At 40.2% G+C, this 12,667-nt stretch overlaps 1 protein-coding gene across 1 annotated transcript; it reads left to right on the forward strand.

Annotated features, from left to right (window-relative positions):
• Positions 1–2,047: 2,047 nt before the first annotated feature.
• On the forward strand, positions 2,048–8,192 carry LOC117595773 (sulfotransferase 2B1-like). Its single transcript, XM_053227993.1, has 6 exons — positions 2,048–2,252; positions 4,756–4,964; positions 6,350–6,476; positions 6,572–6,666; positions 7,707–7,887; positions 8,014–8,192. Exons 1-6 carry the CDS (start codon positions 2,114–2,116, stop codon positions 8,133–8,135), a joined length of 873 nt encoding a protein of 290 aa, XP_053083968.1. The 5' UTR covers positions 2,048–2,113; the 3' UTR covers positions 8,136–8,192.
• Positions 8,193–12,667: the final 4,475 nt, after the last annotated feature.

Consider the following 12,667-nt stretch of genomic DNA (forward strand, 5'->3'; position numbering starts at 1 on the left):
AAAATGCTAGCTAACATTTCTAAAGTTAGGTGTACAGTTTTTGTGAGCTAGCTTTACTTGTCTGCCCACATTCCTTAGGTCTCTTGCAAAGCTGTAACATCAGTAATGAAAATCAGTGTGTGATCTGGTATCTTTTGCATTTGTTACTCTTGGGATTTTCGTTTCTTATTTTAAACACAGTTTAAAGTTTTGCACTTGAATAAAGAACTCGAGTTAAGCACTCAAGTAACCAACTTGAGTAAGCACTTAAGTAAAGAATTGGAATCTGTAGTTTAAATTTTACCAGTGGCGTGTTAAATGTGTGATTTCGTTTACTTTTATAAAGAATGTATTTTGTCTACCATACTTGTATATTTTTGTATTGTAGTACTGATGTGGACTTTGCTGTGTGTGGGTGTTGTACCTTGACATAGCCAGTTCAGCTGTGTCTGGGACACCCATGGCAGCCATCATTATTTTTATTTTGAAGTTCTCCCTTCTCCCTGCAACTATCCCACAGTGAAGCTACTGTACATTCACAGTTGATGTACAGTGAAGTCCCAGTACTACTACTGGTTGCCATATTCAGTGGGTGGCACAACTAGCATTCCACATTTAACAAATCAGTTGTCTTGCTGCTAAAATTAAACATTCTGGAGGGAGAGGGTTTGTATATAAAATTCACCAGTGTTTATATGCATCATATCATATGAGATGAGGGAGAAGCAGTGTGCTCTTTGCCATTGCGGCCATCTGTCTGCGGCGAAAGCACAAGCGGTGGACTGTCTGGGGCCACGAAACAATTTGGACTTGCAGCCGGCGTGGCTCTACTGTCTACTGTCGTCACTGCCACTGGTAGTTGCTGCACCAAGTCGCCCCAAATTTGCATAAAGTTAAACTTTTCTCAAATTTGTCGCATCACTGGACACACTCACATCTAGTCACCAGTGGTCACTCTTGCTCATGTCGCTGGAAGTCACCAGCTCTCGCTGAAAATGAATGGTCTCTAGTCACTTTGTCGCTGTCAATCGCTGTATGTGTTAACGTTCCTTGAAGTGGAGATGAGCTAGGTTGCGAGGAAATGCAGCAGATGCATATCACATGATGTCCCTGGTATTGCTCACTGCTTATTAGCTAAGAGTAGCTAGATTAAAATTTGGCTATAGAGTCCTTGTGCATGCATGTTTCAACAAGGGCACTCAGTCAGTCAGTGAGTGAAAATGCCTCTTGTAGGCTAAAAAAAAATTTGTGAAGCAACTTCTTTGCTCTTACTGTTAAATATGTCAGTTGTACTCGTTCCACTGCTGGGTATTTCTGTAAAAGGGAACAAACGCTGAAAAATTGCTACATTGCATGCTGTAAAGTCGAACTGACATTGTATAAAACTGCCATAACACTTATTACAATTTTGTACTGTGTAATGGCATTTCAGTAGAGTAGTTAATTGACCATTGTAAGTAGTAAGTGTATAAAATACAGGTAGGTAGCAAGCTAAATGGATAAAACAGCTTCGCTATTGTTTGGTTTGCTCTCCCACAGATATTATATTACCAGTAACACATGCATGTACCTCACCTCTCAGCTGTCCAGGGTAAAAATTCCATTATACCCTGGAGGAAAAGAGGTTTTGTATGTGTGTGTGTGTGTGTGTGTGTGCGTGCGTGCGTGTGTGCGTGCAGACGTGCGTGTGTGTTCAAGATAAAGACACAAAGTGCTGTTCAAGCATAGATCACTTTTAAAAAGCAGAACAATAAAATATAATCGACTTTTAAAACTTTTAGGGATTTATTTAGCTTCCTAGCACGGGTAAAGTTACATATGGTCATGTGACCTAATGTTAAAACGCTTAAAACAAGCGGTTATAACAAGGTTATGACAAGCATGCACCGTGCAGACATTTCATAGAGACACCCTCTAATCCATGATCATTTCTACACGTGTCCTCCGGCAACATTACTTAATAAACGTGTGCAGAAATCTCATCTCCTATCCGAATAGCAGGACTGAAATATCAGGTTTCTAATGCAGTGATCCACCCACGTGACTTCGAAAGTGGAAGGCTGGGCTGCAGAAGAGCTATAAGTAACGCCAGTCACTAATCCCCACGCATATTTGACTAATTCTCCCAATCAGAATGGCCAACAACGACCTGTATATGCTTTATAAAGGACTTCTTCTCCCAAAGATCGCGCACACCGAGGACAGTCTGAAATATTTTGAGTCGTTTCACGTGCAGGACGATGACGTGTTTGCAGTTACATATCCCAAATCTGGTAGGTGACTTAACTTCTTCAGCCTAAAAAAAAAAACACTTATAAACAAATAAATAAAAATACATAAATAAAACATGATTGCAGATACATGATTCTATGCAAATTCACATTCCAATATACTGCAAAAATTAAATTCAAATTAAAATAATAAAATAATGAAGAGGTTGATAAACATTTGATTTGATAAATATTGATTGCTACTATACTTCATATCTGAAAAGCTATTTCTGCAGAAATCCACTACAAGTAGACAAAAATTAGTTTTTTTATTTGTTTTTATTTACTAAATAATATATTTCTTATTTATTATTCATTATTTATGTAGGTTCCCTGGAGGACTAGTGGTTATGCCACAGTGCTCTCACCACTGTGGCCTGGGTTTGATTCCTGGTCAGGGAACCAACCCCAGCCACTGAGGTTGCGTGCAACAGTGCGCTCTCAGTGCTGATCCCAAGTCCAGATAAAACTGGGGAGGGTTGCGTCAGGAAGGGCAACTGGCATAAAAACTGTGCCAAATCAAATACGCGGACCAATGATCCGCTGTGGCGACCCTAATAGGAACAGCCGAAAGAGGAACAACAACATTATTATTTGTTATTATTTACTAAATAATATATTTATTATTTATTATTTATGTCCTACTCCTAAAGCCATCCTCAAACTGCAAGGCAGATACTTTCAAATCACCGATTACACCATTACAGTACATTATTCATAATTTAATAACTTATTAAAAATAAGTTATTCATTTGTATATAATAATAATAATTGTGCATTTTGTAGTAAGACCCACTGCATTGTGTCATTTATTATTGAACTAGGTTTGCCCCAGTGTCGCCTAACACTAGCTACGTTTACATGGACACTTTTTGTTTCAATCGGAATGAAATCAATCAGATTGATTAATCCGATCGCAGTGTTTACAAGAACGCTGAATAAAGTAATCGGGTTGATATGCGCGTTTACATGACAGAATCTTCTGACATGCGCACAGTGCACGAATACACGTTTCCAGCCGTTCCAACACGCAGATACTAGCAGCCGCTCTCTTGCCATTGCTTCTTTTTTTCGTTTTAAAAAGCAGACTTAACATTTGCCTATTTCAGCTGCTAATTAGAAGACGACGAGCGCGTGATGTTTTGTGCGGTACTGCGTGTATTTATCAAGCAATTAAAACGCCCCTTCCTGAGCCCAGAGCAAGGCGTCTGTGGATGAGGGTCCGAAGCAAGGACCGGTGGGACAACGTCGTCTTGCACCACTTCACAGACGAGGAGTGGAAGGAGAATTTTAGGATGACACGACAGTCATTTATGACACTATGCTCCATGGTGGAGGGGAACATGGCACCTGGTGAGGCTACGGTCAGAGCCCCAATACCGCTGACAGCCGTGCGTCATACGTCATTACGTGATTTGTACGTCATTGCACATGCGCAGAACTATCTGGTTTCATTTTCAACCCGATGAAGTGTTTATATGTCCTCTCCATCGGATTAGAAAAGGTTTAAACCACCCCTTACGATCCGAATGAAATTTTAATCGGTTTTGGCCAATTCATTCCGATTGACGTGTTTACATGTGACTTTTTAGATCTGATTGTGCTTCTAGTCCAATTACGATCGGATTATTAGTGTCCATGTAAACGTAGCTACTGATTAAAGTGGACCTTTCTCCGGAGTGAGAAACGGACGTTCTACCGTTGAGCCACAGGAACAAAGGCAAAAGGGACGGTTTAAATACACCAAACGGGAACAAGACACAGGCGAAAGCAATGAATCCAATTACAACAAAGAACTAAGGCTGAGCGACATCTAGTGGGGAAAACGTAACACAACAAAAAAACACACAAAAAAAAGAACCAAAACTCTGACAGTTATGCCCTGAACATTTGCACCAATAATGTAATAGTTTAATTAAAAAGACAGCACTATGCTATAGCTTCACTGCTACACTGATCCATCTGGTGAGGTTTACATTACAAATTCGCTATGAACTACCACACCAAAGTTAAACAACTTGAGGGAGATTTCATAACTACAACGCACATTAATGGCATACACACACTTGTTGCATGAGCATGCTTAAGCAAAGAAACAGTCTTTTTCACTTTTAACATTCACATCATACAATATAGATATTTAGAAGTCAGTTTACCCACAAAAATAAAAAAGTTACACATGCACAATTATATGAATGTATATTGATTAATGCAGTGCACACGACAGTTACACAATTAGTTTTATGATATTTATGAAATTCCCCCTTTACTACATTACCATTTGGGTCATACCCACCTGGGAAAGGGTGATAAGCAATTAGCATTATGCCAAGTGAATGGTAAAAAACACAAATGTGTCATACAAATGTGTTTTTGATAAGAAATTAGATTTTTACCTTTTACCTGTTTTTGCCTATCTTATCTGCAGATTTGTTTTCCCTCCTATCCAAACTATTTGCAACTCAAATATGCTTGATCAGTACTTAAGGTGAGCAATCTTTTTCAGGTACAACATGGATGCAAGAAATTCTTCCCCTGCTCCTGAATGGAGGGGATCTTACTCCAGCACTGACCATCCCAAACTGGGACAGAGTGCCATGGCTTGAGGAGTCACATGCTGCTGGCGTCATGGACAAGCTGAGTGCTCCACGGGCCTTTGTTTCCCATATGCATTATCACCTGATGCCTCCCTCATTCTTCTCTTCTAAGGCTAAGGTAAAAAAGTGAGTGAGTGAATGCTCGGGCATAGCTGGATTTTAATATAATCTGGATTATCAAGAAAAATATCCAAATTTTTTTCAATTCGTGGTTCTCAGTATCTATTTAGGATGTCACATAGTAAACATTCTTCATCATCAACTTAGTACATCTTGATTTGGTGATTTTATTCCACTTTATCTAATTGTGAGTGTCTCTCCTGTGCACAGCCCACTTCAACTCATTCCACAGGTTTTCAATAGGATTTAGAGCAGGGCTCTGACTGGGCCATTCCAAAACACTGATATTCTTCTTTTGAAGCCATTCTTTTGTTGACTTGGATTTGTGCTTTGGGTCTTTATCATGATGGAAGGGTTTTTCTTCATCTTCAGCTGTTTAACAGAGGCCTTTAGATTTTGTAGCAATATAGATTGGTATTTGGAGCTATCCATGATTCCCTCTATCTTGACTAGAGCCCCAGTCCCAGCTGAAGAGAAGCAGCCTATAGCATGATGCTGCCACCACCATGCTTCACCATGGGCATGGTGTTCTTTGGGTGATAAACTGTCTTGTTTCTGCACCAAACATACCTTTTAGAATTACACTCAAAAGGTTCTACCTTCGCATCATCAGACCATTACACATTTTGCCACATGGTTTGAGGTGATGTAGATGGGTTTGGATGTTTTTTCCATGAGAAATGATTTGTGTCTAGCCACTCTACCCTGTAGCCCAGACATGAAGAATATCAGAGATTGTTGTCACATGCAGGGAGTGACCAGAACTTGCCAGATATGCCGTAGGTCTCTTGGCAGCCTCCCTCATATGTTTTCTTCTTATCCTTTCATCTGTTTTGAAGAGACGTCCTGTTCTTATTAACTTGTCACTGTGGTGTCTCATTTTCTCCACTTGTTGATGATGGCCTTCACAGTGTTCTGTGGTGCATGTAATGTTTTGGAAATTCTTTTGTAGCCCTCTCTTGATTGATACCTTTCAAAAATGAGATCGTGTGCATGCTTTGTAACCTCTTTGGCTTCAGCAGTCAGATGGAGCCAAGAAGATGTCAGGGAAATCATACAGAAACAGCTGGTCTTTATTTGGTGTTAATCAGCATCACTTCATTAATGGCAGGTGTATGATCATTATTTTTAAACATGAATTTGAATGTGATTGGTTAATTCTGAGCACAGTCACACTTGTGCAACCAGGTTATTGTAAGTCTTTCCTTTTTTACTCTAAAACATTTCTGTATTTTACTTAAATTTTGTTGGTTGTTATGTTACAGAAAAGCTTTGACATGATTTATCTTGGTTTTTAATTTTTTACATCACAAAAACCTATGATTTTTACAGGGGTGTTTATGTATATTCCTACATCTCTACTGTCTTTTCTTTCACTGCTAGGTCATTTATGTTTCTAGAAACCCAAAAGATATTGTGGTTTCCTCTTTTCACTTTCACCAAATGGCCAGTTTTCTGCATGACCCAGGAACCTTGGAAGAATTTGCAGACGAATTCCTAGCAGGGAACGGTGAGAGAAACAAACTGATATATACTGAACAGGACATTTTCATGGTGCCGATCTTATCTGTAGAACACTGGTATGATGTGATATTGTTTGCTCAGTGATGTTTGGAAAGTGGACCGATCACATGAAGAGCTGGAGAAACACCGATTTAGGAGACAGAATTCTCTACATCACATATGAGGAGATGGTTCAGGTAATGCGTTTCCATCCAGCTGATCTTATGGAATTAGAAGAAGTTAACTGATTTTACATGCTCGATCAGTGTGATCAATCTGACTGGAGTGAAGAGAGGACTAGTTTTGATATTGCAGCTTATTAATATATGTATCTTATAAAACTATCACTGGAATTACAGGTGTAAGCTCTTCACACATTGATCTGTGAGGCATAACTAGAAACACCTGATCCCTAGAGTCCTTAACCTACAGTTATACATTCTGTCTATATGTTGGCACAGATATTTGAGAAGGTCAAATGTCACTAAATCTGTACCATTACCCAGTCTGGTGCATTTATGTGCTGTGCTGGAAAGAAGGGTTGTATACTACAAGCTCAGATGTGTAGCCAGCCAACAGTTAGGTGGAGGTGAAAGTCTTCCCCCTCCCAGTTCATAACTGTCATATGATAGACGAGAGCTGACTTGTGGGTGGGCATTGGCTAAGACCAAATTAGGGAGGTAATGGGGGAAAAGTGTAGTTATTTAACAAATAAATCTTTAAGAATTTTTGATATATCAAAACTTTCATTAAGGAAATGGAAATAGGTTCCAGGGTCAGAGCTTTGTAAGAGTCAGAGGTAAAACTATTCCTTTAAGTTCTTCCCACCACTGGAATGTCAGAGGACAGAGGGTGTTGTTTTGCTCTAACAGTTTCTTGGTAACAAGCTGCATTTTTTTTGTTTTTGTTTTATTACTTTCAAGAAAATGCGAGCAAATGACGGTTTATAGCTGCTATAATGTAAATAATAACAGGAAATAACTTGTTTCATAGACATTACACACCATTATGTGTAACTATATTAATCCATGTATAGAATCTATAATAACTATAATCATATTGTAAGAAGAATAGAAAACTGTTTTAGGAAAATAATCAGCTTCACTTTGGGGTGTATCACGTCACCACTTCATTGTTATTATCCTATAACAGTGTATTTTATTACTTATGTACAAATATGGTACAGCTGGAAATCTGTTAATCTTTGACTCTGTTACTCTTTGACCGTAACTGGCAGGATCTGCATGGAGTTCTTGAACGCATTTTATTTTTTCTTGGCAAGCAAATGAGCAAAGTGGCTCTGAAACGCGTGAGTGAACACTGTGAGTTCAAAACCATGAAGCAAAACAAAATGTCCAACTACTCGCTGGTGCCACAGACAGTAATGGACAGCAAGAAGTCTTCTTTTCTCAGAAAAGGTAGAGATAAACATTTTACTGCCACTTTATTTTCTTGTTAATGCTTTATTTGCATCCCAAAAGGGGACTTCTGAAGTAGTTTATAGATACTGGAATGTCTAATTCTTGATTTCTGCTGTTTCTAAGGAATTGCTGGAGATTGGAAGAATTATTTCAGCCCAGAGTTGGAGTCAAAATTCAATGCGACCATTTATGAAGAACTAAAGGGAACTGACATCATGTTCCCCTGGGATGAGGAACACAAATGAAATCCCACTTCTTAAAATGAGGATAAATGTAAAATAAAATTTGTCTTTTTAATTGGATTATACCATAGTATATATAATATACTATTCCCCTTTAAAGGTCTTTAAGAGTGAACTTTTTAAAGGTTGCTTTTTTTATTATAAATGTATGATTTCTAATTTTAAATGGTTAAAAAATATGCAAAAAGTAGTTGAACATACCCAGTGTCAAGTAAAGTAAAATTAATTTAATACAAGTGAAAATCTGTAAATGTCAGGATATACCAGACTCAGAGACAAAGGTCAGAACCCAACAAAATTTATTAGAGGATTTGCCAAAACAATGGGTATGCAAAGACAGGGTATACACCAAGATAAGTACTGCAAGCTGGTGGGTAACACAGATAGAGACACTAGGTAAATGACTGAGGGAAAGGAGTACACGCCTCATGTGTCTTGGAAGAGAACCACTGGAGAAAATGTAGGGAGACGTAGGGAGCTTCAAATGTATGCAGGTACTCACAGAGAAGAGGTCTATTCCTTGTTGAGGCCAGACAAAGAGTGCATGTGAGGTGTGTGCTTATATGGAGTCCTAATGAGTGTGGTGATTGGAGACAGGTGGTGCTGATTAGAACTCTGGGGAGAGAGGGTGCTGACTGCTGGTGACAGAGCCCGGTGTTCCTGTGACATTATCCCCCGGATAACGGCCAGGTCTAGGATATCCTCCCTGGATACCCAAGATTGTTCTTCGGGCCCATAACCTTCCCAGTCTATGAGGTATTCGAGGCGACCTCTGCGGCATCTGGAGCTCAGTATTTCTCTGATGGCATATACTGGCTGGTCGTCCAGGATCATCGGGAGAGGAGGATCGTTCACAGTATCAGGCTCTGTGGAGGAATCAGATACAGGAGGGTGATATGGTTTGAGAAGAGAGACATGGAAAGCAGGATGAATCTTGTATTGAGGGGGAAGTCATAACTGATATGTGACAGGGTTAATCTGTTGCACTATGGGGAAGGGACCAATGAATCTGGGACTTAGCTTTTTGCAGGGCAGGCACAGTCGGATGTCCCTCGTGGAGAGCTACACCTTCTGCCCGGGTTGGAAGTTGGGCGTTTCACCCCCTCCGAGCATCGGCGTGGACCTTCTGACGGTGCACTGCCTGTTGCAGGTGGTGATGAGCTGCTTTCCAGACCCTCTTGCTCTCCTGGAACCGATGGTCGACCGCTGGTACCTCTCATGGTTTCCCAGTCCATGGGAAAAGAGGAGGTTCGCAGGAAGCGGCTGATTTCTTGGATCTTTCTCTCGGTTTGGCCGTTGCACTGGGGATGGTAGCCAGAAGACAGGCTCATGGTCACACCTAAGAGATTGAAAAAGGCCCTCCACACCCTAGAGATAAACCAGGGACCTCGGTCAGAAACAATATCTTCAGGGAGGACGAAGTTCCTGAAAACATAGTTAAACAAGAGCTCCGCCATCTCCAAGGCGGAAGGGAGGCCTTTTAAGGGAAGAAGTCGACAGGCTTTGGAGAATCAGTCAACAACAACCAGGATACAGGTATAACCATTGGAAGGAGGTAAGTCAGTTATAAAGTCTACTCCTAAGTGTGACCATGGACAATGCGGAACCGAAAGGGGAAGGAGTTTACCTGACGGCAGATGTCGTGGGGTCTTGGACATAGCACATTCCTGGCATCCCTGGACGAACTGCTTGACGTCCTGTGCCATCCTGGGCCACCAGAATTGATCTTGGAGCAGTTAGAGGGTCATCTCGGTCCCAGGGTGGCCAGTGCCTAGGGAGTCGTGCACAGATCTGATTAGTTTATTTTGTAAGGAACTGGGGACATGCCTGCGGTTTTTGGGACACCCTGGTGGAGCTGGTTCCGTGGCTGTTGCCTCTGCTATTTCCTCGTCCAGGGACTAGTGTATGGGACTCACTATTACCTCTGGAGGCAAGATGGGTTCTGGTTCACGGGAAGGTTCCTCTGGGGCATGAACACAAGAGAGGGCATCTGCTTTCACGTTCTTGGTCCCTGGACGATAAGAAATAGCAAAGTTAAATGGGGTAAAGAAGAGGGCCCACCTGGCTTGTCTAGGATTCAGCCTCTTGCCTCACGCAGATACTCAAGGTTTTGGTGGTCAGTGAGGACAAGGAAGGGATGCTGAGCCCCCTCCAACCAGTGCCTTCACTCTTCCAATGCCAACTTGACGGCCAGTAATTCACGGTTCCCGCTGTCGTAGTTCTTCTCTGCCAGGGTGAGTTTTTTGGAAAAATAGGCCCATGGGTGGAGATGTGAGGGATTCCCCTGCTGCTGAGACAATACGGCACCCACTCCTGAGGTCAAGGTATCAACCTCTACCACGAAGGGCTTACTGGGGTCTGGGTGGCACAGGAGGGATGCTGTCGTGAAAGCCACTTTCAGGGCTTCAAAGGCCTTAGTGGCTTCCTGGGTCCAGGACAGGGATTTGGGCTTTTGCTTGAGGAGGGAGTTAAGTGGGGAGGTGATAGAACTGTAATTTCTGATAAACCGATGGTAGAAATTAGAGAAGCCCAAGAACCTCTGAAGCTCTTTAACAGTTGTGGGTATTGGCCAGGTCTTGACGGCTTGGACCTTCCCCTCGTCCATCTGGATGCCTCTGGCACTAATCTGATAACCAAGGAAGGGAGTTGTGGACTGGTGGAGCGTGCACTTTTCTGTCTTAAGGTACAGATGATGGTCACGGAGTTTCTGGAGGACCTTTGACACGTGCTGGTGATGTTTGGCCATATCCCGGGAGTAGACAAGGATGTTGTCGATATAAACCAGGACAAAGCGGTTGATGTACTCCCGGAATACCTCATTTATGAAGCCCTGGAACACAGAGAGGGCGCTGACCATTGGTGACAGAGCCTGGTGTTTCTGTGACAGTACAAAGTCACCGAGTATTTCTTGTTTCTCTCCAGTCTTAAAGAGTGAACGTTTCTAAAGTTTAACATTTTTAAAAAAATTATTTTGGAATATTTCAGGTCAATAGCAGTTAAAAATAAAATATTTAAATAAAATAGGTTTTTTTTAAAAATATGCGTGAATAGTGATATAAAGTTTATGACTGCTTAGTTTGTGCCAAAATGCAGTTAAACACTGCCCCATCTCTGTTTAATGCAAAAGTATAAATGAGGAACAAGCCCTAGGGTTGGGTGAAGTCAACAAAGAAGTACTAAGAATTAATTCACTAAATCTCTGTTACACCAGAGCGATTTTCAAATCTGATTGGTCAAACAGTGTTTTCAATAGTGACAATAATGCTGGCTGTATTTCAAATGATGGGTTTATATTAATGCGCTCATTCTAATATATTATCATTTCTGTAGAAACAACTTATTCCCAGGGACTTGAATGGTGGACTCTCCGTATAATCCAAACCTAATAGTAAACTGATAAAAACTGTGTTGATAAGTAACCAAAAATGTAAATTTGTTGATATGGTGAAGCTTTCTGTAAGGATACATTTATTTAACATTAATGGAAGTAGTCTAGGGACTCCTTCAGGATGTGCTGTTATAGGGGAAAAAAAATCCACTTCAGGGTGGTAACAGTATCACACCACCCAGACGTTGGTTATATTCCTATAACACCACCCCTCCAAGTGTTTTGTTCCTTACTTGTATTATAAGTTGTCTGCCTTTCATGCTTACATTCATCTGTACTTTTTAGTTTACTATAATTTTTTAAACAATCTGTAATATAAGAGCGCAGTGTTCTGTACACTTCAGGTTTCCATTCACTCGACCTTTTTCCACTAATAAATTTCACATGCTGGTTATGTATTAAACGTAAATCTGTGTTATTGTTATTTATTCCTTTTTCCATCAAAATGCTGTGATTTACATTAAAATGCATAGTGACACACCCTCTGATATGCAAATGCCATGGGGTGGTGAAAACCTTTTGCCTTAACTATTTAATCATTCACTTCTTTCAAATATTAGGAAATGTATTAAACAAAGAGAACTCAGCAGAGTATTACTCTATTAAATACCAACTAAATATTGACATGTCATTTCGTCATATCTCTATCCAGTTGCACAAAAAAAAAAAAACCACTGTATAGAATAATGAAGCTTGCAGGCTTGCAGGTTTGGAATATTAACTATGCATACTGATGAGATTCCGAACTTTTTTATTATTAATTATTATAATAAAAAAAAAAACTATTGGTTCAAATTTTGTTAATAAATATTCACTTTGGTTGGTAGGTAAAATTAACATAGCCCAAACAATCATTACAGCCATCAGGTATTTCCAGGGGTGGAAAGTAATAAACTACTCAAACATATACTCAAACATCTTTACTTAATTTTTTTTCTTTCTCTTAAGACTTTTAATTTTTACTCACTAGATTTCAAAAGAAAATGCTAGCTAACATTTCTAAAGTTAGGTGTACAGTTTTTGTGAGCTAGCTTTACTTGTCTGCCCACATTCCTTAGGTCTCTTGCAAAGCTGTAACATCAGTAATGAAAATCAGTGTGTGATCTGGTATCTTTTGCATTTGTTACTCTTGGGATTTTCGTTTCTT

Source organism: Pangasianodon hypophthalmus, chromosome 22 (assembly GCF_027358585.1).
Source record: "Pangasianodon hypophthalmus isolate fPanHyp1 chromosome 22, fPanHyp1.pri, whole genome shotgun sequence".
In the NCBI taxonomy this organism is placed as follows: domain Eukaryota; kingdom Metazoa; phylum Chordata; class Actinopteri; order Siluriformes; family Pangasiidae; genus Pangasianodon; species Pangasianodon hypophthalmus.